Raw genomic sequence first — 27481 nt, 5'->3', positions numbered from 1 at the left:
GTTGGTGAGGCTGGGATTGTGGCTCAGTGGTAGAGTACTTGTCAATCATGTGTGAGGCACTGGGTTCAATTCTCAGCATCACATATAAGTAAATAAATGAAATAAATGTCCATTGACCAAAAAAAGAAAAAGAAAAAAGAAAGAAAGAAAAGAAAACCTTGCTGGCCAGGTACTGGGATTTGTAGTCTTTGTATCAAAAATGGCCGTGGCAGATCTTAAGCATTTTCAATAGAACATCTGTTGATTAGTTATTGAATAAATAAACGGATACAAAAAATAAATAGGAAGAAGCAAACATTCCATTGCTATATTTTTCTTCATATTCCCAGTTTAGGACCTTACCAACTGCCAAACTTTCTTTAATGAATTCCCAGTAATCTACCTAAACTTCTATATTAATATTCTTTAATTGTTTACCTATGTTACATTCTCATTCAAAATCCTAAAAAGGTTATTTTCATAACTTTCAGGATAAAGTGCCAAATACTTAGCTTATCATTCCAAGTTCTCCACTTTTGGTCCAAATTCACCTCTTCAGTCTTCCCATAATCTGTTCACTAATGTGAACTTTGTCTTCCTTTTGCCTTAGTCTATCATTTTCCCAAAGCAACATATATATTACTTCCAAATCTCTCTCCCCTTCATTAATGCTAATTTTCCTTGGAGTCTTTTATCTTCCTTCATATACTTAATGGCTACTATATCTTCAAGGTATATTTCTGATGGCATTTCCCAAAATATCTAAACTTAAAAGCAATCTCTCACTCCTACTGTATCACTTTGACAATACGATGTATTGATAAGTATTTCCTGAAAACATGACTCAAAAATTTCTTGAAGGCATGAATTTGATATGTAAACCTCTTTGTATACTCAGTATAAGTAAAGCACCATGTATTGAGATGTACTGAGGGTTCTCTGTAATTGTTTTTAATGACTGTCTTTCTAAACCAAAAGGACTTTATTATCTATTTCATTCCTCCTAGAGTACTTTATGTTTTTCCCATCCTGTAGGAGTTGTTCCCTTCCTCTGCCTGTCTATGTGCCTCCAGAGACCTGCTATTAAAAAAAAAAAAAAAAAAAAAAAGACTTAAATTTTTTCCTAATTTCAAGTATTCTTATTTATTCCTGTCAGTATTATCCTAGAACTAACGTGTCTACTTAATACACAATAATCATCATTATACATGTTTATATAATAAAAGGTCCTTTAGTTTTTCTTTCTCAGTACTGGAGATTGAACCCAGGGTTAGCACATGCTAAGCAAGTGCTCTACCACTGAGTTACATACTGAGCCCAAAAGGCCAGTCTTATTACTTGATAATAAATTAGGGACCTAAACCTGAAAAACATTAAAAGAGTTGAATATCTAAAAATAAAGTTTTGTGCTTGTCTTGGTAATTTTAATATAGTAAGTCTTTAGAATAAATAGTCAAGTATTCTGTGATAGCTGAGCTATCGTTTAAAAAAAATACAAAAAGTTATGCAGAGTGAGGGCACCCCTACAATCTCCACTACTAAGGAGACTAAGGAAACAGGATCACAAAATTTAGGGCAGCCTGGGCAACTTAGCAAGACCCTGTCTCAAAATGAAAAAAAATTTTAAAAAGGCTATAGCTATAGGTCACATCACTTGCCTGGTGTGTGCAAAGCCCTTGTTTGAACTCTTGCACTTACTCACTAAATAAATAATGCCTTTCAGTTAAATAATACAAATATATTTACCTTCTTTCCTTGGCTGATAAATGTCTCCGGCCCTGTAATTTACTGTCATTCTATTAAAATGAGAACAAAAAGAAAAATAAAATTCCTCAACAATATCATTGAATTTTTCAAAAAGTAAAATTAAAAAGAAAATATTGAGAAAAATGTAATTTTTTTTTATTAAACCTTAAAATAGCTTACTGAATTAGAAGATTCTTCTTTTGAAGCCAATTTCTGAAGAGACCTATAAAAACAAGAAGAGTATAAAGCCTGAAAACATTCTTATATCATACTCTAAATGATTTTTATTTTTGTATTTTATTTTCTAGAGTACTATAACTATACATAAGTTGAATTCATTGTGCTCTTAATTACTTATAATCCTACAAGTACAATCAAATCATTCATATCTCCACATTTTTTCACCAAGAAGGAAACAAGCTTACACATAAGTAACTTGCCCAAAGGCACATCCTAAGACTCAATTTTGATTGTCTGACTCCCAAGCCATTATTTATAATCCCAATAAAAACACTTTTTTAAAACTATATATTGTTACTTGGTGATCATTAAGACATTAATAACTAGAACCCCTCTTTTTTAGATGGATTACTAGCCTTTAGAATCATTTGTTTCTATTCTGAACTACTTTGGTCATTTTTAATATCAATGTATTTTTCTACCCTTGTCCTGGGAATTTCTTTAGAGAAATTAAATGTGGAAAAAAAAAAAAGAACAATAGCACTGAATAACAGAAAAATGAAGGGTGAAAGTATTGAAGTCAATCTTGGCATTGTCTTTGTAAGGATTAACTTGTCATGATTCACAACTTACAAAATAAAACTTAAAATGTTCTCTTTTTAATTACCTTTGGGACTGAAGGTGGGACAAGTCAATAGTAGTATCAGGATACTCTAATGTCTCTTCTCTTTCATCCTTCATATCACTGATAGGCTCCTGATCTTTTATAAGCACTTCAGATTCTCTTTCATCTTCAGAGCTTTCTTCCTGAATTAGTTCCTCATTTAGTTCATCACCACCACTCTGAACAGGAAGATTCTCTTGGTCAACCTGAGTCACAAGTTCTACTTCTACAGGAGGAGGTTCATGTAATTCCTCTTTATCTTCTTCACTGCTAGTGTCACCCCCATCTATAAAATAACCGTAAAGAAACTGACAAGTCTATGTGATTTTCTTGAAAACTTCATATGAACAATTCTACTCCCTGTTGTCTCAAAAGATCACCCGAAAATCACCAGAATGATCACTGATCATTCTCATAGGGGACCACTCTTAGACAAAAGGATAATCTGTACAATCAACAGGTTGAACTAAGTAGATTTTATGGACATTGCTACCATTTCTACATGAAAACTGTAACCTGCCTTTTTGGGTATTTCCCAGAAGTAAGACAATAAAATCAGTTGTATAAATTCTGTAGCTTTTATTATTTGCAAATGAAAACTGAATTAATAATGCATGTTATATAACTGGCACATAGCAGGTGTGCTGTCTAATAGTAGGGTCCATCTGCCTCACCTGTAAAATGAAATGCCACCACCCATCTGTCATAGATGGTCATGAAAATTACATAAAAATTAAATAAATAAGCGGAGAATTGTGGCACATGCTTGTAATCCCAGCAGTTTAGGAGGCTGAGGCAGGAGAATGAAGAGTCCAAAGCCAGCCTCAGCAACTTAGTGAGGTCCTGGGTAACTTAATAATTATGATTTTTTAAAAAAGGAAAAAAAAAAAAAAGGCAACTCAGCGAGACCCTACCTCTAAATAAAATACAAAAAAAGGCTGGGGATGTGGCTCAATGGTTAAGCACCCCAGGGTTCAATCCCAGGTCCCCCCTCCCCCAAGATTAAATAAATATAAAGCACTTTATTCAGTGCCAGAGAAATAGTAACCATCAATCAGTAGAAGTTACAAATGAAACAATACAATATTACTCCTATAAATGAACAACTCTAGGAAAAAGTATAACTGCAAAAGTAGTTTAGAGAACAACTTTCCCTAGCTCTCTTAAGATAAATGTATTCTAGCAACTATAGTTGCTTTCTACTTGAAACATATTATAAAATCAACTCAAATTCTCATGAGAAATTGTACTTGTTATAAATTCATCTCTATTATTTCTTGTCTTTTTTCTGCAGTACTAAAGATTGAACCCGGGGGTGCTCTACCACCAAGCTACACTCTTGGCCTTTGTAATTTTTTATTTTGAGACAGCATCTTGCTAAGTTGCCAAGGCTGGCCTTAAATTTGTGATCCTCCTGCCTCAGCCTCTCCAGTACTTAGGATTATAGACATGTTGCCACCATGCCAAGATACTTTGTTATCATTTCTTTCTCTCTTTTTAAAATATTTTTTAGTTATACATGGACACAATATCTTTATTTTGTTTATTTATTTTATGTGGTGCTGAGGATCAAACCCAGTGCCTCACATGTGTAAGGGAAGCACTCTGCCACTGAACCACAACCCCAGCCCAACTTTACTATCATTTCTAATTCCTAAACCCCCAATATAAATGATAATTCATAAATACCTGAGTCCTTTTTTGTCAAACAAATTTATACATTACCCATTAAACATTGAAGTTTTATTATATATATATACACTAAATTATGTAAGTTATGGATACAATTAAATACTTTTCAACACACTAAAATAATAACTATATTTAACATATCCAAAACCAAACTGATAGATGGTATTTTTATGAATATTCTTTGAAATTTTAATTATCCCAAAATATCATTTACTTAAGGATTTAGAAGTAAAACTAGAAAATAAAAAATATCACAAGCAAATTTACTAAAATGTGTGAACTACCTAGTTGTTCCATTTCTTCTGAGATGAGTTCACTTGTGCAACTTGCCAGTGTCTCCATGTCTTCATCTTGCACTCGGACTTTACGTTCACCCCGATGTCTCCAAACACATGACTCATCTACCTACAGAAACAGTTCTTTTTCATTTATAGAATTTTAGGTAAGAATAATGAGGGAGAAAAAAAAGGAAGAAATTGAAGAGTACCTTAAAGAGGAAGCTAAACCCCATCATTAGATATGAGGGAGGAAGGAAATTCTTTTTTCCTACAAAAGATAATATACATTGATGTTTTAAAAAAATTAGTTTTCTCCTTTTTTTTGTCTGCAAAATACATGACACCAGTGATCATACCCATTTTGTCTCTTACTCTGACATGGGGAACATTTCCCATTTATAGAATCTAGCATTAGGTATAGTAACAATAATTAAGAAAAAATATGCATGCTTATTCTTATGTTTTGGGTCAGACCCTGAATAATCTATAAAAAAGATGACAAGGAAAAAATTTGCTTATTTCATAAAAGACTTCATATATGACACAAAGTTATGAATTTCTGTTCTGAGAATATTCACAGATGATACTCAAACCTGACTCCATAATCCACTGGGAAGTTAGGGACATTTTTCATGTCAAGCCATTACCTCTTATCATAAAACTTCCAGTTGTCAAATATTCTCCAGTTGGTGCTGTTTTAGACACCTAACAAACACAATAATGTTACATTCTTAAGAAATATTGTTTTTTTTTCTATTCAAGAAGTGAAAGTTGTCATATTCAAATAAGTAACACTATAAAATTCATAATAACAAAAATTCTCAACACTAAAGATATCGACTTCCCTTCAACGATAGATATACATCTATGGCAACAACAAAGAAAGAAGGATCTATTATATCAATGTTTCCAAATGCTCTGGAAAAGATCCACTCCTTTCTTCTAGCATGAGATATAATGAGAAAAGGATAGTTTAATAAGTTTATTACAAAATATTAAAATAAAGCTATATTTATTAAGTAAAATCCTTTCCTGAGGCTGGACATGGTACCATACACATATAATCCTAGCTACACAGGAAGCTGAGGCAGGAGGATCTCCAAGTTTAAGATCAGCCTGGGCAACTTAATAAGACCTTGTCTCAAAATAAAAAGTAGAAAGGGCTGGTGTGTAGCTCAGTGGTAGAGGGATCATGGGTTCAATTCTTAGCAGGAAAACAAACAAACAAAAGCTTAAACATATCTCCTTATAAAAGAATTCAAACTACTTTTATAACAGTATTATGGCAGAAGATATAATCCCTCAAGTATTATTAATTTCCTAAAAACATAATATTACAACATAGCAGAATAATAAATATAAATAGATAATATAATTAAACTAATTCTATAGGAAGATAATACAAATAAATTCTATCCTATCATACAACTTTAGGACCTTGTAAAAGTATATCATTATCAATCATAATTCTTGAAAATGAAATCAATAGTAATGCAAAGTTTATCATCAAATAACAGCATTAACAATAAAAAAGGTCAATTACTAAAACCAAGTGAACTTAAAAAAACAAAAAACAAACAACAACAACAACAAAAAACCCACAACAGGATATATCTGCTTTTTACAAAGGGCAAAAGAAAAATTTCAAGAAAGATAAAGAGGAAAAAGACCTTCTAGGCCAGTATAATAGTCATAACTGATATCCCATTATATGTTACATATGGGATTATATATACCCTATATAACTGCAATGGATCACTCTTCACTTATATCTTTGTTTTTACCTTCCCAGAAAGAGATCCCTGATACTTTATAGTGATAGATAGCCATTAATACTCTCTATTTCATTATAAGTGCCTTAAGTTTTTTTAATAGTACTTTTTACCTGATATGTATTTTTCTCCACCTACATGAAAGATCTATCAAGGAAGTAGCAAATCAAGTAGTTTGCCCTCCTTATTTACTTTTATATCCTCAAAATTTGATACACAGTACAGCTCTTAATAAAGAAAAAAGGACTACGGCCCTTATTACCTGATGATGGTACACCCACCAAGCACTAGTGATAACTCGTGCATCCCAAGCAGCACTGTAGCAAAGTGCCATTGTGCCAGCCTCAGTCAGTGTCCGTGGAGGGATGGGTTCTCCTATAAAAATAATATTACATTTCAATACTCAAGTACATACTTTCTACAAAGCAAGATATAGTATAACCAGTTCAATTATCTTAAATACTAACACCATGCTTTATTTCAAGATTTAAAAAAATGATTGTTTTAATTGAAATATATTTACATGAAAGGCTTTTAAAAGACCTATGTACATAAGAAATATCACAGAAGAAATATCCTTTCAATTATATCAATCATTTTAACTTCATTCCATAAAGTATAATTTAGAAAAATCTCAAGTTTGAAGACTTTTAGAAGTACTATCCCTTAGATTTCAAATATTCTTTAATTGGGATGTAATTCATAGATCATAAAATTCACCTTTTATAGTGTACAATCCAAAGGTTTTTAGTATATTTACAAAGTAGTGGAACCATTATCATTATCTAACTTCAGAAAACTTTCATCCTTCCCAAAAAGAAATCTGCATCTTTTAGCAGCCATTTTCCATTTTCCTTCCTATATGAAGCTCCTGACAATCACTAACTTTCTGCCCCTATAGATTTGCCTATTTTGAGCATTTCATATAAACTGAATTATATATAGTCTTTTGTATTCTTTCATTTAGCACGTTTTCAAGGTTCATCCATGCTAGCCCAGCGCAGTGGCTCACACTTGTAATCCTTGCAACTTGGGAGGCTGAGGCAGGGGAATCACAATTTCTAGGCCAGCCTGTGCAACTTAGGGAGATCGCAAGAATCTATCTCAAAATAAAAGGGCTGGGGATGCAGGTTCATTCCCCAGTAGCAAAAACAAAAAAATAGTTCATCCATGTTAGCGCACAGATACTTCCAATTATTCCACTATATGGATAACACCACATTTGGTCTATCAATTCATTAATAAATGAACATACTTGTTTCCATTTCTTGGTTATTATAAATAATGCCACTGTGAATATTTGTAAACAAGTTTTGAATGGATACATGTCTTCAATTATCTTGGGTATTCAAAACTAGGAATTACTGGGTCACAACTATATTTAACTTTTTGAAGAAATGCCATATCATTTTCCATAGCAACTGTGCATCATTTTCTAGTCCTCCCAACAGGGTATAAGGATTCTAATTTCTCCACATTCTAACCAATATTTGTCCATTTTTTTCCTGGTAACCATCTGGTGAGTATGAATTGGCACTTCACTGTGGATTTGATTTGCATTTCCCCCATCTTTTAATGTGTTTCTTGGTCATTTGTCTATCTTTGAACAAATGTCTGTTCAAATCCTTTGCTTTTTTTTTTTTTTTGGTACCAGGGATTGAACACAATAGTGCTTAATCACTGAGGCACATCTCCAGTCATTTTTTATTTTTATGTTGAGACAGGGCCCTGCTAAGTTGCTGAGACTAACTATGAATTTGTGATGCTCCTTTCTTGGCCTCCCAAACTGTTGTGATCACAAGCATATGCCACTGTGTCCATCCTTTGCTCATTTTTTAATTGGGTAATTTTCCTTTTTTACTGTTGAGTTTTATGTGTTTTTGAATATTGGTCTCTTATTAAATGATCTATAAATATTTCTGCTGTTCTGTGGGTGTCTTTGACTTTCTTAATAGCATCCTTTGAATTAAGGTTTTTAGTTTTGATAAAGTCCAACTTACCTGTTTTTCTTTGATTGCTTATGATATTGGTGTCACATCTAAGAAATGATTGCATGATCCAAGATTATGAAGATTTGACTTTTAACAGTCTTATAGTCTTTGAGCTAATTTTTGTAAATGGTGTAAAGAAAGGGTCCAACTTCATTCTTTTATATGAGGATATCTAATTTACCCAGTACCACTGATAAAAAGATTATTACATGAAAATACAGACCACAGACTGGGAGAAAATATTTGCAAAAGATATATATCAGATGAAAAATGGTTACCCAAAGTTTGTTACACAAACAATTCTTAGACCTTAACAATAAGAACACAGTTCAAAAGTCAGGCATGGTGGTATACACATGTCTGTAATCCCAACATTATTGAGTTAGCTGAGGTAGGAGGATCAAGCTCAAGCCCAATGCTGGCAAATTAGACTGTCTCAAAAGAAAAAGAAAACCTGAGGATGTAGCTCAGTGATTAAAGCACCCATGGGTTCATTCTGCAGTACTACAAAAAAATAAAGTCCAAAGACCTTAACAAAAGAAAATATACAGATACGCATATTAAAAGATGCTTCACATTATATGTCATCAGGAAAATGTGAATTAAAATGAGATACCACCATATACCTATTTGAATGGCCCAATCCAGAACACTGACAATACCAAAGGCTATCAGGGATGTGGAATGCAAGAACTCTCATTCATTGTCACTGGAAATCGAAAAGGGTACAGCCACTTGAAAAGACAGTTTGGTGGTTTCTCACAAAATTAAATATACTCTTACCATATGAGTTAGCAACTTTTGCTTCTTGGTATTTTCCCAAATGAAAATGTTTATCTATATGAAAAACTGCATCTGGATGTTTATAGCAGCATTATTCATAACTGCCAAAACTTGCCCTTCGGTAGGTGAAATGAATAAATAGATTTTGATAAATTCTAGCAATGGAATATCATTCAATGCTAAAAAGAAATGAGCTATCAAATCCCAGCAATTTGGGGGCTACTGAGGAGGAGGATCACAAGTTCAAGGCTAACATCTGCAACTTAACCAAGACCTTCTCTCAAAATTAAAAAAATGGAAGAAAAAAAAAAAAGGTCTGGGGATGTAGCTCATTGGTAAAGCATCCCTGGGTTCAATCTCCAGTACCAAAAAAAAAAAAAAAAAAAATCAGTGGTTGCCATGGGTTAGGGATGAACAGGTGAAGCACAGAGGACTTACAACAATAAAAAGACTATATGATATTATAATGGTAGATACATGTATTTATACTTATTCCAACCCATAAAATGTACAACTAAAGTGAATCTTACTATAAACTATGGACTCTAGGTCAGAATGATGTGTCAATACAGGCTTGTCAATTTTAACAACTACCACTCCGGTGGGGGATACTGATAATAACAGGCTATGCATGTGTGGGAAGAGGTTACACAGTAAAGCTCTGTATCTGCTGCTCAATTTTGCTGGGAACCTAAAACTCATCTAAAAATCAATTCTATTAAAATTTTAGAAGGAGAGACAAACGATATTTTGTTTCCAAAGAATGGTCATGGCACCCTTGATGAAAATCAACTAATTATAAACTACAGGGTTTATGTCTGGAAACTCAATTCTACTTGGTGATCTATGTGTGTGCCCTTATGCCAACATCATATTGCCCTGATTATTGAAGTGTAAGGCCTCCAAATTTTCAACAATGCTTTCGCTAAACTGGGTTTCTTGCATTTCCATATGAATTTTAGGAGCAGTTCTGTTAAAAAAGAAAAAGGCAGCTGGAATTTTGAGACAGATTATACTGAGCCTAAGAATTACTATGGGTAGTAATGCTGTCAGGATTTCCAATCCATACATGTGGGAGTCTTCCATTTACCAACAGTCCTCCTTTACAAGGGTTGGGGATATATGTTCCAAAATGTCAATGTTTAAAAAACCAAATTGTTTTATTGAGTTTCTTTATTGTTTTCTTATTTGTTTCAATTATTCCTACTTTAATCTTTATTATTTCCTTCCTTGTCTAGCTCTGAGTTATTTTTCTGACAAAGTATAAAGTCATTGATCTGAGTTTTTCCTCTTTTTAAGCATAGGAATTTATAGCTATAAATTTTCTTCTAAATAATCTCATTAATTTTGATATATTATGAATGAGTTATATTGTTTAATTTCCACATATTTGTGAATTTTCCAAATTTTATACAACTGGTTTCTAATTTCATCCCATTAAAGTCAGAAAAATTATTGTGCATGATTTTAACTGTCTTAAATTTATTAAGATTTATTTTAAAAACTATCAAAATGGCTTATCCCAAAGAATGTTCATTATAGAAAAATAAATATTCTATTATTAGATTGAATGTTCTAGAGCTGTCAGTTGAGTTTAATTAGTTGATAGTGCTGTTCAAGACTCCTAGTTCCTTGTTAATCTATTGTCTAAGTATTCTAATAATTGACTAAAAGCTGGATTTTGAAGTCTCCAAATATGATTACAGATCTATTTCTTCCTTTAATACTGTCTGGCTTTGCTTCATATAATTCTAGTAGATGCATATATGTTCATAATTGTTTTACTGTCTTCACAGGATACCTTTTATCACTACATTCTTGTGTGTGTGTGTGTGTGTGTATATGTGTGTGTATGGTGCTGGGGCTTGAACCCAGGGACTTACGCATGAAAAGCAAGCACTCTACTAACTGAGGTATAGCCCCAGCCCCTACTATATCCTTTATTAAATCTTACAGTTAAAAAAAAAAAAAATTAAGGAAAAAAATTAAATTTTGAATAATATATTATTATTACCTGTTGGATTCTTAATTACACAGCTAGTAGCTCCATGAAGATCAGCATGTACATAGATGTCACCTTAAAAAAAAGAAAAATAAGAAATGATACTTTAAGTCCTATTTCTTTTTCTTCTTCTTCTTCTTTTTTTTTTTTGTGTGTGAAACAGGGTCTCACGATGTTGCCAATCCTGATCTCAAATAACTGGGCTCAAGCAATCTTCCTGCCTCAGCCTCCCAAGTACTTATAACGATAGGTATATGATACTGCACCTGGTTTTAACTCCTATTTCTTCTTTTTTCTTAATAACTTTATTTTATTTATTTATTGTTATTATTTTTTTATGTGGTGCTGAGGATCAAACCCAGTGCTTCATACATTTGAGGCAAGCACTCTACCACTAAGCCACAACCCTAACCCTTAACTCCTATTTCTAAAGGTAAAAAATTGTTACAAACTTCAACAATAAAAAATTAAATTTTTTTTCAGGGTGAATGGGTACCAGGGATTTAACTCAGGGGCACTCAACCACTGAGCCATATCCCCAGCCCTTTTTATCTATTTTATTTAGAGACCCCTGTCTCACTGAGTTGCTTAGTGCCTCGTTTTTACCGAGGATAGCTTTGAACTTGTGAGCCTCCTACCTCAGCCTCCTAAAATACTGGGATTACAGGTGTGCACCACCATGTCCAGCTGAAAAATTATTTTAAAATACTACTACACTGCCATTGGAGGATTAAAAACTATTTTATAATTGTTGTAGGAGATCAAAAGTCCAACACCACAGGGTTGAAATAAAGATACTGTGGCCAACTACAACTAAAAAATAAATATATATATAAAAAGTCCAACACCACAGGTTAGCTCAGCAGTACTACTTTAGGAATATCCACTTAAAATGAGAATTAGCTGGCAAAGCACATCTTCAACACATGAACTGTAAAGTATCAAACAAGAATACAGATGAAAATCAGTCCCTAACATTGAGATAACTGGTACAAACATTAAGAGAATTTTTTAGAATTTTAATCTTACCTACCTGGTGTTAAGTATCTTTTCACAATTATTTCATTCTGTTGCTGATCTCGTCCACCTATTATTAGATAGTTTTCTGAGCTTATGAACCACAGAAACTTCTCAAACCTACCAAATGGAAAGAAAACAAAGTTAATATTTTTTTCTTCTTGGCTGCCTATATTCACACCATTTAAAAAAAAAAATCAGGAAACAATCCTGATTATGTAGGTTAAGACATCTTGATGATTTAATTATTTTTAAAATATCAAGCTGGGCTGGGGATGTGGCTCAAGTGGTAATGCACTCGCTCGGCATGCATGGGGCGCTGGGTTCGATCCTCAGCACCACATACAATAAAGATGTGTCCACGGAAACTGAAAAATAAATATATTTTAAAAAAAAATTCTCTCTCTCTCTCTTTAAGAAAAAAAAAAATCAAGCCAATAGTAAGGGGTTTGTAAAATGATGAACACAAGGACAAAGAATGGGGGATAATCATCCTCATAAAAAATATGTTACAAGCCAATAAAAAATAGTCTATCTGAAGAGGGTAATAAAGGGACAGAAAAGAATATAGAACAAGTGGGACTAGGAATACAGCTCAGTGCCTGAGTGATTGCCTAGCATGTGTGAGGCCCTGGATTCATTCACTAGCATGGGATAGGGAGACAAGACGGACAAACAGCAAATAGGCAGATTTAAATCTAAAGATACTAGAGAATATATAAAATCTAAATGTGTTAAAGGCCTCAGAAAAAAAGGCAAAGACTATCAGAATGGAAAATAATGACAACAGCGTGGATATATATCTATATATACATCCTAATCACATATACATCCATGTATATATATGTGTGTGTACACATAAATTCACATTTCTTAAAAATATAAGGCTATATATGATGACAGAAAAAGATATATCATTCAAGAACTAACCAAAAAGAAAGCTGATTTAGTTATAACCCCTGACAAAGAATGAAAAAAGTTAAAATTAGAAGGACATTTCATTAAAGTTGATAACAGGCTGTATTCATCAGGATGATATAATACTTCAAGATAGGTATCTCTTAATTACATAGCCTTGTGTATGTAAAGTAAAAGAAGACATTGACAAATCTACAATATTTGAAAGTTCTTAAGCAGAACAAGCTTTTTGCCAATCTTTTTCAAAGTCTTAGAAAAATTCTGCTTAGCAAAACTAGAAAATCTGAATAGTCCTTATATCTACTAAGAATTTGAGTCCATAATGAAAAACTTTTCCATAAAGAGAACTCTAGAAATACTGAGCTTCACAAGTGAACTTCATCAAACATTTAAGGGCAAATGAAAAAGGAACCTTCTTAGCTTGTTTTGTGAGGCCATATGACCTTGATACTAATTCCTAATAAGAATATTATAAGAAATGAAAATCATAGGCTATCCTATTGATCAAAAGAGATGTCAAATTAATTCATACTAAAAAAAGAGGAGACAAATAAAAAAAATCTGTTGGATGCAAAACAGACAAGTGATCAGACTCAAGAAGCTGAATCTTATGCTTATGCCAACAATGGAAAAACCCAAGAAACAACTCAATTTACACTGTCTAATTCATATAAAGCTCAAAAACAGAATTACAAGTAGTAAAGGAAGATAGGGGTTAAGATGGGACTTCAGAAACAGGAGGACTGGCTGAAGTCTATTCAGTTAGTTCCCTGTATTTTCTTTCTAGCTGTAAATATGTTTGTAACTCCCTTTCCACATCCTAACAGATATAGGAATAACATATATAATATATGTGATACATATAAAACAAAACAAAGAGTAAATGTCAAAAATACTGGATAGTAAGCCCCCCCCAGACTATTATTCCCACTGGGCTACCCACATGTTGACAGCCAGGTCTTCACCTTAAGCAAGGGAATAAAAGAATCATTTTGGAACATCAAGAAGAAAAGAGCTAAAGACCACAAGAATTTTATCCAAAATGGCCTACATGGATCGTCATACAAGTCCAACCACTTCCAATCAGCATTTTTTAGTTTTTTTTTTTAAGATATTGATGAACCTTTATTTTATTTATTTATATTCAGTGCTGAGAATTAAACCTAGTGCCTCACACATGGTACGCAAGAACTCTATCACTGAGCCAAAACCCCAGTCCCCTAATCAGCATTTTAATACTCTACTATAAAATGTGAATAGTTGGGGGGCTGGGGATGTGGCTCAAGGGGTAGCACACTCGCATGTGCGGGGCACTGGGTTAGATCCTCAGCACCACATAAAAATAAAATAAAAATGTTGTGTCCCCCGAAAACTAATAAAAAATTCTCTCTCTGTCTCTCTCTCAAAAAAAAAAAATGTGAATAGTGTGCTGGAATTGTGTAAGTTCAGTGGTAAAGAGCTTGTGTGAGGCTCTGAGTTCAATCTCTGGTAGGCAAATCAAAAGTTTGAGGCCTACCTTAGTAAGTTAGTGAGATCCTGTCTCAAAACAAAAAGTAAAAAAGGACTGAGGATATAGCTCAGTGATAAAGTGCCCCTAGTTGCAATCCTCAGTACACCACCGCCACCACCAAAACAAAAACACTTCTCAGCTAAATAAAACTAGAGCAGGACATAAAACAGGCATGAAGAACCAAAAGAGAGTTCCTAGAATTAAAAGCATAAGGTTAGGGATGTAGCTCAGTGACAGAATGCCTGCCCAGCATACTTGATTGAGTTCCTAGGTTCAACCCCCAGTACCAGGGGAAATTTTTTTTTTTTTTTAAATCATGATAGGAGGGGCTGGGGATGTGGCTCAAATGGTAGCACGCTTGCCTGGCATGCGTGCGGCCCGGGTTCGATCCTCAGCACCACATACAAACAAAGATGTTGTGTACGCCAAAAACTAAAAAATAAATATCAAAAAACTCTCTCTCTCACTCTCTCTTTAAAAAAAAAATAAATCATGATAGGAATAAATAAATTCAATGGAAGAACTGAAAGTTGAAGAAATCTCTCAGAATGTATTATAAGAAAATAAGAGTTAAAAAACAAAGAAAATTGGAGGACCCACCTAGGATGTTCCATAACTAAAACTGGATTTCCAGAAAAAAAAAAAAGACATAGTAGACAACAGGCAGTTTTTCAAGAACTGCAATGCTGGGGTATGGCTCAGTGGTAGAGCTCTTGCCTAGCATGCCCAAGGCCAAGGGTTTGATCCCCAGCATTGCAAAAACAGAAAGAATCATGTCAAGAAAATGTCTCAAAACTGAAGGTTAGGGCTGGGGCTATAGCTCAGTGGCAGAGTGCTTGCCTATCAAGTGTGAGGCACTGGGTTCGACCCTTAGTGCTACATAAAACTAAACAAAGGCATGCTGTCCATCTATAGCTATTTAAAAAAAAATTAAAACAACAACAACAAAACAAACAAAACCCGAAGGTTAATAGGGCTCAGAAAATATCCAGCATAATGGATTAAAACATCCTTATGAAATCATCAGGAAGGGCAGCAGGATTAATTGAACATAACTTTCCTAGTCTTATATTTGAATACACAATCAGGATTATTCCCCATTATGTACAACCACAAGAATAAGATCTCAATTAGAATAAGTTATACTCCATGTATGTATAGTATGCCAAAATATATTCTCTGTCATGTATATCTAAAAAGAACAAATAAAATAAAAATAAATTAAAACAAAGCAAACATACTATCATGAAATTCTATAAATTTTTTAGGAAAAAATGAGGAGAGAAAAAAAAGAAAATGAAAAATTACAAGTTTATGGAAGGCAAAAACAAGTTGCATATAAAATATCAATGTCAAAATAACATCTGGGCTGAGGATATAGCTCAGTGACAGAGTGCTTACTTAGCAGGCACAAGGCCCTAGGTGGATCCCCAGAACTAAAAAAAAAACAAAAAACAAAAAAAAACCACAAACACAAACAAAAAAACCCTTGAGCTGGGCATGGCATGTGGTTTCAGCTATTCAGGAGGCTAAGCCCAGAAGTTCAAGCCAGCTAGCAACACAATGGGATGCCATCCTCCACACACACACACACACACACACACAAATCCTTATGAAATCATACCATCAGGAAGGTATTCTTCTCAAAATCAATTCTGAAAGTTACTACAACAAAGCAATGCCTTCCAAAGTCTAAGTGCTGGGAAAATATAGTTTCAATATTGTGTGCATGTAAAAAAATTACATATATATATGTATATATATACATGTTTATTTCAAACTAGATTTCTACACCAAAAACCCTATTAAATATGAATAAAATAATTTTTTATACATTAGAGAACTTTAAACTAAACTTTACCTCCTGTACAAACCTTTCTCATGAAGTTCTGTACACACTCCATACCAACCAATAAACAGAAGTATGAGATCCAGGACAGAAAATCCAACACAAAGAGGGGGAAAGAGATCTTCTAAGATAATAATAAAAGGAGATTTTAATATGCTAAGATGCAGGTCAAAAGCTCCAAGAGAGACCTCTGACCTCTACAAGGCAATAATAATAAAGGAATTTCACTTGAAAGAGAATCTGAAGATGAATTAGCGATAAAAATAAGGGCTGGGTTTGAGGCTCAGTGGTAGAGTGCTCGCCTCACATGTGTGTGAAGCTCTGGGTTCAATCCCCAGCACCACATAAAAATAAATAAAGTAAATAAAGGTATCGTGTCTATCTACAACCGAACGAATATTTTTAAAAAATAAAAATAAAGCAAACCCTGCCTGTAATCCCAGCTAGGCAAGAAGATCCAAAGTTTGAGCCAGCCTGGGCAACTTAAGAAAATTCTATCTCAAAATAAAAAACAGGAAATAAAAACAGCTAGAGATATAGCTCAGTAGTAGAGCACCCCTGGGTTGAATCCCCAGTATCACAAAAAAAATAAAAGAAATAGAAAGCAAATGAAACAAGAAAATTATTGACTAAGCAAGATAAAAAACTGAGCAAGAAGCCAAGCACAGTGGCACACACCTATAATCCCAGTGACGTGGGAGTCTGAGGCAGGAGGATCACAAGTTTGAGGCCAGCCTGGGCAACTTAGTAAGATCCTGTCTCAAAATAAAAATACAAGTGTCTCTGGATTCATTCCCCAGAACTGCAATTTAAATATTCAAACTGTCATTGATAACTATCATTCTTGACAAAATTATTCTGTAAGTGTGTGAGTGCAACAGAGCACAAATAAGAAAGAAATGAAATTCTCATCTTCCATAGTTAGAAGTCAATAGTAAGACTGTAAAAAGGAAAAAGTAGGCAGCAATATAAGCATATTATAAAAAAAAAGGCAAAGAAAAGAGAAGGCAATGGGAATGAGGTGAAGAATTACAGGGCTACTGGTTTTGTAATAACATTTATAGAACTACTGGACCTTCTAAATACTGTACTTGTACACTTCTGGTAAAACAAACTAAGTTTTAAAAAGGGAGAACACTTACCAATATACTTTTCTTGCTTTCTGAATAGAGGTGACTGTTTGAACTTCTTTTAATGTTTGCTTTGTTTTCTTTTCTGCTGATTTGAATGCCTATTTATAGGAAAAAATAATAAACTTTTAAAATAATTTGTTCAGAATGTATTTAAATACACCCAGGTAAACAATGGGACAAGAAATAGTTTTGTGTTTTATGATACTGGGGACTGAACCCAAGCCCAAGGGTATTCTACCACTGAGCTATATCCCCAGCCCTTTTATGTTTTGTTTTTATTTTTTTTAATATTATTTTATTTATTTATTTATATATTTTTTAAAGTATTATTTTAATTGTCAACAAGTCTTTATTTTCTTTATTTATATGTAGTGCTGAGAATTGAACCCAGTGCCTCACACATGCTAGGCAAGTACTTTGCCACTGAGCCATAGCCCAGCCCTTGTTTTGTTTTTTTGAGACAGGGTCTCCCTAAGTTGCCCAGGCTAGCCTTGAACTTAGAATCCTCCTGCCTCAGCATCCTGAGTTTCTGTGGTTACAGACATGCCTCCATACCAGGTAAGAAATAGGGTTTTTGTTTTTGTTTTGTCTTTCATAAACACATCCATTTTTATTAAGTATGCAAAAAAATGCACATAAGATTATAGTAACTCAAACATTTTACTTACCAATGATTGGAAAATTTTTACAGTAGTTTTTAAAACTAGCATTTTCTACCCACTAACATATATATATTTGAAAGTAATGAAGAACAAAAGATTTTGCCTTAAATATTAAAATAACTTAAAAGTCAAAACTTGAACATATGCAAATATTAGCTCAAGGCATACAAATAAAGAACTACCTTGTTCACTTATCAGATTCCAAGTGCTATCATGTTGCTGGTTTTAAGTGGATACAATAGTGAACAAGATGGGAACAAAGCCCCCTCCCACACCCCACTGGAGTCTATGAAAAGAGGCACTATTAAACAAGTACTCATTCAAATAAACATATGGTAAGTGCTTCTAAGAATGTTATCAAAGCATAACAAAGGAACCCAATTTATACTAGATTTTGATCAAAGAAGGTATCTCTGAGGAAATGGCATTGAAGCTGAAATCTAAAGGATTTATGAAGTTATCAGACTGAGAATAGGAAGAAGAGACCTATCAACAGAAAGAAAAGACCAGCTAGTAGTGATCATAGGATAAAATATCATGAAATGAGATCAGAGAGCAGTAGATAGAGGCAGACTTCATGAAGGTTACTCATTTAACATACATTAAAGTTACTGTTCTATTCCAGGCACTATTCCAGGGATTAGGATGCAGCAATCAATAAAACAGACAAAGATCCTACATTTTGCTGGGTATGGTGGCACAGGCTTGCAAATCCAGCTACTGTGGAGGCTTAGGCAGGACTGTTAAGTTCAAGGACAACCTGGGCAACTTAGTGAGACCCTTTTTTTTTTTTAAAGGGGGTAGGGGGTATATATAACCCAATGCAGAGTACTCCTGGATTCAATACCAGTACTGAAAGGAAAAATCCTACTTTTACGCAATCTACATTTCAGAGGAAAAACATAAGTATTCCAACAGATATGTCTGTTGGCAAGATTTTTCTTTTTTTTTTTTTTTTTTTTTTGTGGTGCTGGGAATTGAACCCAAGGCCTTGTACATGCAAGGCAAGTACTCTACCAACTGAGCTATCTCCCCAGCCCTATTGGGAAGATTTTTTTAAAGAAGAAATCAACAAAGTAGAGATGCAGGGTGGTACTAATTTTATTAAGTGGTCAACAAAGTCTTCTCTGGTAAAGTCTCAATTTAAGGAGATAAGTGAATGAATAGAATGATCAAACCATGAAAATTTCAGGAAAGAGCATTCCAGGTAGAGAAAAGGAAATGCAAAGGCCCTGAGAGGACAATTTACCATGGCTTTAGGAATAGCTAAAATCACAATGTAGCCAGAAAGAATGTTTAAAAGGAAGAATTCAAGTGAAGAGGTCAGAGGAAAGCAGATCACACAGGCCCTTAAGGCCAAGAGAAGGGTTTTGAGTTATATAAAAATGGAAAGGAATTAAAAAATTTTAAATAGAGGAGAGAATGGACTTCCTTGTGATTTAAAAGCATCACCAGGATTGCTATTGGAGAACAGGCTGTTTTGGGAAAAAGGTAGGACACAAATCCAATTAAGAGACTGCTATTATAGTCCATATGAACACAGAAAATAAAGGGCCGACCCATGAAAAAAGAGATGTGTGAGGTTCTGGTTAATACTTTAAAGTAAAAACCAAAAAGATCCACTAATACGTTGGATATGATTTATGAGCAAAAAAGTTCAGAACCTCTCCAACATCTGAGCACAGAAGAATGGAGAGGAAAAGGTTTGAAAAAGAAAATAAATACTGGAAATACATTTAAAGCACCATTAAATTCAAAAGACCTTTCTGAATTAAAAAATCTCATTTAGGCAGGTGTGGTGGCACACACCTATAATCCCAATGGCTTAGGAGGCTGAGGCAGGAGGATTGTGAGTTCAAACCCAGGCTCAGCAATTAGCAAGGCCCTAGGCAACTCAGTGAGACACCTTGTCTCTATAAATAAAAATATAAAAAAGATATGCCCCTATATCCCTTTTCATTATTCAAACAGAATTCAAAACATTTTTCCCCCCCCATGGCATAAAAGTAAAGTTTGGTAGAATAAATTCTTAAAGAGCAGAAATTACTAAACACTTTTTTATCTTATTAATACATTACATTTTCTCAACATTATTGCCAATATTTTACAGGTATATGGCTCAGTGTTTAAGTACTTGGGTTCCACCCCCAGTCTCAAAAAAATTTTTTTAAATTTCATTTAAACAGAAAAAATAGTTAAGGCTATTAAAGCAGGCGAAAACAGTTAACATTCACTCTAATATTAAATACCTTCTCAGCAGCTTCAACAGTCTTTTGTGTTTTCTTGGCAGCATTTCTCTTGTGATCATAATACCTAGAAAAATATATCTCTTAACTTTAAGTAAAATCTTTATTCTTTAGTTTTCTACTTATTTCTAATTTTACAGATTATTTAATCACAGAACAAAGCTGAATAATGCACCAAATTAAATTTTTAAAAAGGCATTTCCAGAGGGGGATAGGGTTTCCATAATGTGAGGGGGAACCAAGAAAATTTCAATAACAATATATTTTCCAGCTTTCCATCTGTACACTAAAATAAAGTATTAATACTGGGGCAAAGGGAGTATTTTCACCAAAACAATGCTCTTAACATTCTTAATACTTATTGCAGATAATGTTACCTAAAATTTGTGTTCAAATGACTTACTTCTTGGCATTGGCATATGCTGATAAGCTGAGATCAACATCAACGAGCAATGGCTTATTTTTCTGAGGCTTCTGCAGCTGTTTGTTCTTTTGCTTTTTCTTTTTTCCTTTTGGTGGTTCAGTTTCATTTTTCTCAACACTGACATCACCATCAACATCGTCATCTTCCTCCTCTGATAATAAGTATGGATTTCTATTAAAAATATTCAATAGTATTTCACTAATGTCAATGACATCACTTTTTTATTTTCATTTTTTTCCTCAATGAAATTATAAATGGCTTGTTTCATTATTTATTCTAGTGTAAATTAATTTTTTCTAAGAATAAATTTCGAAAGAAAAAAATTAAAATACAGTGAACAATTAAATAACAAAATAAAGATAAGCACTGACTACTTAACTAAGAACCAAACTTACCTTAGCAGCATTGTAACATGATTTGTTTGTAGTTTTAATTCTTTGATTGCACTTGCAACAGGGTCTCCTTGAGCTTGGGCTTCTTTCACGATTACCCCAATTTCTGTCCAATCTATCTGGTTGGCTAAAGCACTTCGAACTACCTGAATGGCTCTGTCAACTATCTGTAGGTTCATTTCTATGAGTTCTCCTTTCAGTTTGTCTATTTCCTTAAAAAAATAAACCAAATACATATACTATAATGACAGTTGAGGTTATCATTTAAAAAAAAAAAAAAACATGAAAAAGCTAAACACAATACCTGAGCCTGTTGAAGAGCTTCTAATCTGTTTTCGTGATCCTTTCGGACATTATCTAATTTCTTCAGTGCTTGTTTTTCCTTTTGGTGACAAAACACACTTAAAAATTAGATTTCTCCTACTTTATGGCACTTTCTCTTAACTCCTAAAATTCACTATTCTGGTCCCACCTCTGCTGCCTTAATGTCATTTAGCTAGCTCAAGTTCCCCCTAGTCCATTTTTCCACCAGAAAATGTTCCATGCTCCAAAATTACTTCTCTCCCTCTCCTCATATACCTCCTGTGCCCTAAACAGGAAGGTGTTCTGATTAAAGGTTACATTAAATTGTAAGATATGCCCTTTGTCATTATTCAAACAGAATTCAAAACATTCTTTTCCTATGACATAAAAGTTTGGTAGAATAAATTCTTAAAGAGCAGAAATTACCAAACACCTTTTTATTTTATTGATACATTTCATTTTCTCAATATTATTGCCAATATTTTACAGAGCACTTTCCTCCTAAATTAGAAATACAAAGTTTTATGGTGGTTATCTGACCTTCTATATAGCATTTTATCATATCAAATTTACATTTCAAGGGGCTGGGGTTTTGACTTGGTGGTAGAGTACTCGCCTAGCATGTGCGAGGCTCTGGGTTCGATCCTCAGCACCACATATAAATAAATGAAATAAAAGTAGTGTGTCCAACTACAACTAAAAAAAAAAAAAATGAAACATAAAAAAAAAGAATTTACATTTCAAGGTTGATTTGGGGACAAATTTTCTAATAATATTAACAACACCAAAAATTAGTGAATATTAAAATGTGAGATGAAATACCAAAAAAGATTTACAAGAATGCTATTAAAAGAACCCATGAAGATTACCAAAATAAATTAATGTTTGGGACCAGAAGTAGTTCAGATTTTAAGTTTCCTGAATTTTTTAATATTTGCATGGACTTTACCAGCTGTATAGCCCTAACACGAAAATCTCAAATCTAAATCTTCCTGAGCACCAATGACAATCAAAAAGTTTCAGATTTTTGGGCTGGGGTTGTATTAAGTGGCAGAGCACTTGCCTTGTACAGGTGAGGCACTGGGTTTGATCCTCAGCACCACATAAAAATCAATAAGCGAATAAAATATTTTTCAGATTTTAGAGCATTTCGAGTTTTCAGATTAGGGATGCTCAATCTGCAGTTTTTATTTAAAAAATTTTTTTAATATTTATTTTTTAGTTTTAGGTGGACACAATATCTTTATTTTACATTTATGTGGTGCTGAGGATATAACCCAGTGCCTCATACCAGCGAGCACTCTACCACTGAGCCACAATCCCAGCCCCTTATTTTTAATTTTCAATCTGAAGCCAAGCACAGTGGTACCTGTCTGTAATCCAGCAACTCAGAGGCTGAGGCAGGAAGATCACAAGTTCAAGGTCAACCTCAGCAATTTAGCAAGCCCTTAAGCAACTCAGTAAAAAGGGCTGTGGATGTAGCTCAGTGGTGAAGCACTCTTGGGTTCAGTTCCCAGAACAACAACAAAAAAATTTTTTATTCTTTCAATCTGTATTTTTGATGCACATAAAAACATGGGTATCAATGTTACTGCTAAGCATTTGTTCGTTAGCCAAAGTACTATGTAGCAATCATGTAATCCATTTAATTACCTGCTTTGATATTGTACTTACTATTAACTATTTTTTTTAAACTAAACAGGAGGGGGTACATAACCTGAAATTTTTGCACATATATTTTAAGACTTGAATTTTTAAAAAATGAAGTCTCTTTAAAAAAATCAAGTCTTTTCTAAATCAAGAATGACTATTATCAATTCTTGAAAAGTTCTGCCAGCACATACTTTAAAAATATGGTCAAATGGGGCTAGGGTTATAGCTCAGTGGTAGAATGCTTGCCTGGCACATGTGAGGCACTGGATTCAATATTCAGCACCACATAAAAATAAATAAGTAAAATAAAGGTATTGTGTCCATCTACAACTAAAAACCAAAACCAAACAAACAAACAAACAAAAAACCATGGTCAAATGTGTTGGAAAAATATTGCATATTAAATCCTCCTCATGGAGTCTCAATACACCGAAAATTAAAGGTCTAACTTTAGCTGGGCTTGGTGGCACACCCCTGTAATTCCAGCTATTTCAGAAGCTAAGGCAAAAGGATCCTAACTTTGTGGGCAGCCTTGGCAACTTATGGAGACTCTGTCTCAAAATTTAAAAGAAATAAAAAATAAAAAGGGATGTGGATATAGCTTAGTGATAGAGCACACCTTGGTTCGAAAGGAAAAAATTCTGAAGAAAACACAAGACCTAGTTTTATTAAAGTCCTAAAAAAAAAAAAAAAGAGTTTATGACAAATAGGGAACAGTTGTAGCTTAGTGGTAGACTGCTCAGCGTGCAGGAAGCCCTGGGTACAATCCCTAGCACCAAAACACCAAATCAAACTAAACCAAAAAAAAAAAAAAAAAAGATAAATAAGTCATTAATTTAATAATACCATACCTGTTGTAAAGCTTTTAAATCAATTTTTTGACCTTCTATCTTCGAATAAAATTCATCCACGGCCTTATTAAAGAAACAAATACACACTAGCTATAAAAACAGTATGGTCTCTACTTTAAATGTACACAGAATTTCTCAAAGAACTTGACAACATTTCTACTCCATGTATTAAAGAGCTAAATTGTATCAAGAATCAAATTAAGTTCAAGTTCTTTGGTCCTTCCCCTTCAAATAAAGTGGCAACAATTGTTTCCAGGAACTTTATCTATGACTGCATTGATTTTTAATGCCCAGATTCATAGCAAAAAGAATATATTCAATTCTCAATCAAAGCAGGCTGGTATTAAGACCTCATATCATTTCAGTATTTCAAAGTGACAAGAATATGTTAAATTCTTAATCAAAGCAAGCTGATATTAACACCTCATATCATTTCAGTATTTCTGAGGAATATATGGACTTTTTCAGAAAAGTATTTGTGAAATAATATAAAGTGCTCAATTTTTTTTTCTGATCAAAAAACAGAACTAGAAAACCCACCTTGTCAAATGATTCAAATTCTATATATGGACATTGTGAATGTTGAGAAAACAAGAAAGGATGAAATTCCTCATACCTGTAAAACATATTTATTATATCACATTCAAGAACATTAATAAAGATCCAAAGCAAATTGATCCATGCCTACATGCTTACGTGAGTATATCTTCAACTGGTTTATCTACTTCCAGGCTTGGTTTGATTTCTCTTTTCTGAATGATATATCCCTACAAAAATCCAATAATAAAATTATTTCTATTCATCATTAGTACAGACTTTCTTTCCACGTCTAACATTTTTATTAATTTTTATAAGTAAATATGTACTATGATTAGAGAAGAAAAATACTTATAAGGTATGAGGTAATTTTAAAACTGTTTAAATATTACAGATATGTAAATCACCAAATTACGGGAGTTGGAGATGTGACTTAAGAGTAGAGTGCTTGCCTCGTATGAGTGAGGCCCTGGATTCAATTCTCAGCACCACAAAACAAAAACAATAATTTACAAATTCAACTTTTCTGGAGTACTTGACATAGTACTTTCTATAAAAGGAGAACAAATATTATAAATCCATACCAATTATAAAAACTACCCTGGGACTGGAAGTATAGCTCAGTTGTATAGCATGTACTTAGCATGGTTTGAGGTTCTGGGTTGTTCAATCCTTAGCACCCAAAATAAACCACAACCAAGAGAAGAAAAATCTAACCCTGGAATAAGTATATCACAAATATCATTTTTAAAATATTAGAACAATAAAATATACGTATATTAATCCTTAAATGAACACTTAATTTCTAGAAAATCAAAATAAATGAAACATGGTGTACATGGTGTTACCTTTCCACTGAAGTTGGATGTTGTTTTCATATATTCTTCTGCCTTCTGCAGACAAATGAGTACTTTTTCAATATCTAATGGAATAAAAAAAGAAAAAGGAGTGCCAATCAAGTGTCAATTAACCAATTAACCATTAACAACTATGTAGAAAAGTATTTAAAAAATAATGTAAAGTGTTCAAGAAAATTAGGTATTGTTGTTTAATCAGTTTATATAAATAAGGTTATACCTTGGTCAGCCTATTACTGAATAAGTCATCTTTCCCTCCATGATCTGAAAGGCACTTTATTCAAACTAATTTCCTATATATATTTGAGCATATTTCTAGATTCTTTATTCTGACTCTGACTATTCCTTCTCTAAAAAGTTACTGTTTAAGTCACTGTAACTTACTATTATATTTTAATCTGTGAAAAGGTTATACATACAGTAATAATAGTTATACATACAGTAATAATAGTAACAAATCACTATTTTAGAGCTTTCTTACATGTTTTCACATGCTTTTGTTCCAGATGAATATCAGATTCATTTTATTAAAACAAAATAAAAATACCTCTTTATTAGCATTTCTATAATGAATAAAAATACCTTTATTATCATTTTGGAGGGGAGAATATACTGATTTAGTGTATTTCAGAAACTTAAACACTCAATTTACATTTTTAAACACAAATTATTCCTAAACCTTAAGAAATGATATACCTATAATATAAACAACAAGAATGATTTTTCAAATATTGCACAAGAAAAAAAATTACACAAGTATAAGTTGAATTTTGTTAAATACCAAATCTTATATTTTCCTAATGTTTCCTCTATTTTACTTCCTAATCTGGCAGTTAAATTAGGTTCCCTAGGTATTTACAAAAGCCTACTTCAATCATATGGCCACATCATAGAATTACAGAAATCCAAATATATGAATAATGCTGTTTCTAGAAGCATTGCATGTTCTAGGTTTTAAGGCTACTGAATTCATCTCTTTGAGACTCTAATTGTCCCAAGCTGAGCCAGTCCAAAATCTTAGGGGATAGAAAGAAAATATTCTAAAGTGAAAAGTTTTCAAGATTGAACTGGCTAGTAGGTAAGGTGCAAACTTATAATCTAAGCTACTCAGGAAACTGAGACAAGAGGACATCATGTTTAAGCAGCCCAGGCAACTTAGCAGAAACATCTCAAAATAAAAAATAAAGGGCTGGGGAAGTAGCTCATTGGTAAAGTACCTCTGGCCTCAATCCCCAGTACCAGAGAAAAGACAAAAAAGTGCAAGATTGAACTACAAATTACCAAGGATAAAGCTACACAGTGGAGAAGGACAGGAATACCCACATGCATATGACACTCATAAGTCAAAGTTTTTTAAGTCTAGAATTACCTTTTAATTTATTACTTTATCAGAAATAATCTTCAGGGTTTTTTTGGGGTTTTTTGTTTTGTTTTGTTTTGTTCTTTTGCAGTGATGAGGACTGACATGCTATGCAAGTGCTCTACCACTGAGCTATATTCTCAATTCCAATTTTCAGTTTTTAAAAAAGGATATAAATGGGGGATGAGGGTGTGGCTAAGTGGTAAGGTGCTTGCCTAGCATGTGCAAGACCCTGGATTCAATTCCCAGTACTGGGGGGAAGAGGGGACAGATGAAAATGGACAAAACTTCAAAACCTGTACCATGCACATACCTTTACTTTCAAGTTTTTCATCCACTTTGACGTTGCCAGAGAATCCATTTTCTATAAGACAGTGCTCAATGAGAGCTGGCCCATAGGCTATAAAAGCAGAGAGAACTATTTTTACTATATTCCTATAAAATTAAATAAAAAATGTAGTACAAATTTACATTCAAATAAGAATGATCTACTCAATAAAAGAAGCCAATGAAAATAATAGTAAATGTACTTATTTTGAAGTATGATCCAAAATAACAATGAAGTATCACAAAAATTTAAAATATAAAAAACTTAGAGAAATCAGGTTAAGTTATAGGACTATAATAGTATTTAGCCACATATGAAAAGATTACAAACTATGACCAGGGGGATTATCACTGG

General features: G+C 33.3%; 1 protein-coding gene across 1 annotated transcript in view; it reads right to left on the bottom strand.

The window, feature by feature from the left end:
* Nemf (nuclear export mediator factor) overlaps positions 1–27481 on the bottom strand; it is a 52693-nt gene that overhangs the window by 14146 nt on the left and 11066 nt on the right. Inside the window, exons 7-25 of the mRNA XM_005331734.4 lie at positions 27113–27199; positions 25431–25504; positions 24742–24812; positions 24586–24661; positions 24046–24108; positions 21543–21620; positions 21242–21450; positions 20826–21017; positions 20426–20489; positions 17524–17612; positions 12121–12224; positions 11100–11162; positions 6574–6686; positions 5187–5244; positions 4749–4807; positions 4546–4666; positions 2573–2855; positions 1906–1948; positions 1726–1775 (exon numbers count right to left, since the gene is read on the bottom strand). Coding sequence (XP_005331791.1) covers positions 1726–1775; positions 1906–1948; positions 2573–2855; positions 4546–4666; positions 4749–4807; positions 5187–5244; positions 6574–6686; positions 11100–11162; positions 12121–12224; positions 17524–17612; positions 20426–20489; positions 20826–21017; positions 21242–21450; positions 21543–21620; positions 24046–24108; positions 24586–24661; positions 24742–24812; positions 25431–25504; positions 27113–27199 — 1897 coding nt within the window. The remainder of the gene's footprint in view (positions 1–1725; positions 1776–1905; positions 1949–2572; positions 2856–4545; positions 4667–4748; positions 4808–5186; positions 5245–6573; positions 6687–11099; positions 11163–12120; positions 12225–17523; positions 17613–20425; positions 20490–20825; positions 21018–21241; positions 21451–21542; positions 21621–24045; positions 24109–24585; positions 24662–24741; positions 24813–25430; positions 25505–27112; positions 27200–27481) is intronic.

This window comes from Ictidomys tridecemlineatus, chromosome 5 (genome assembly GCF_052094955.1).
Source record: "Ictidomys tridecemlineatus isolate mIctTri1 chromosome 5, mIctTri1.hap1, whole genome shotgun sequence".
NCBI lineage: Eukaryota > Metazoa > Chordata > Mammalia > Rodentia > Sciuridae > Ictidomys > Ictidomys tridecemlineatus.
Note: the sequence above shows the minus strand (reverse complement) of the source record. Positions and strands in the feature narration are given on the sequence as shown.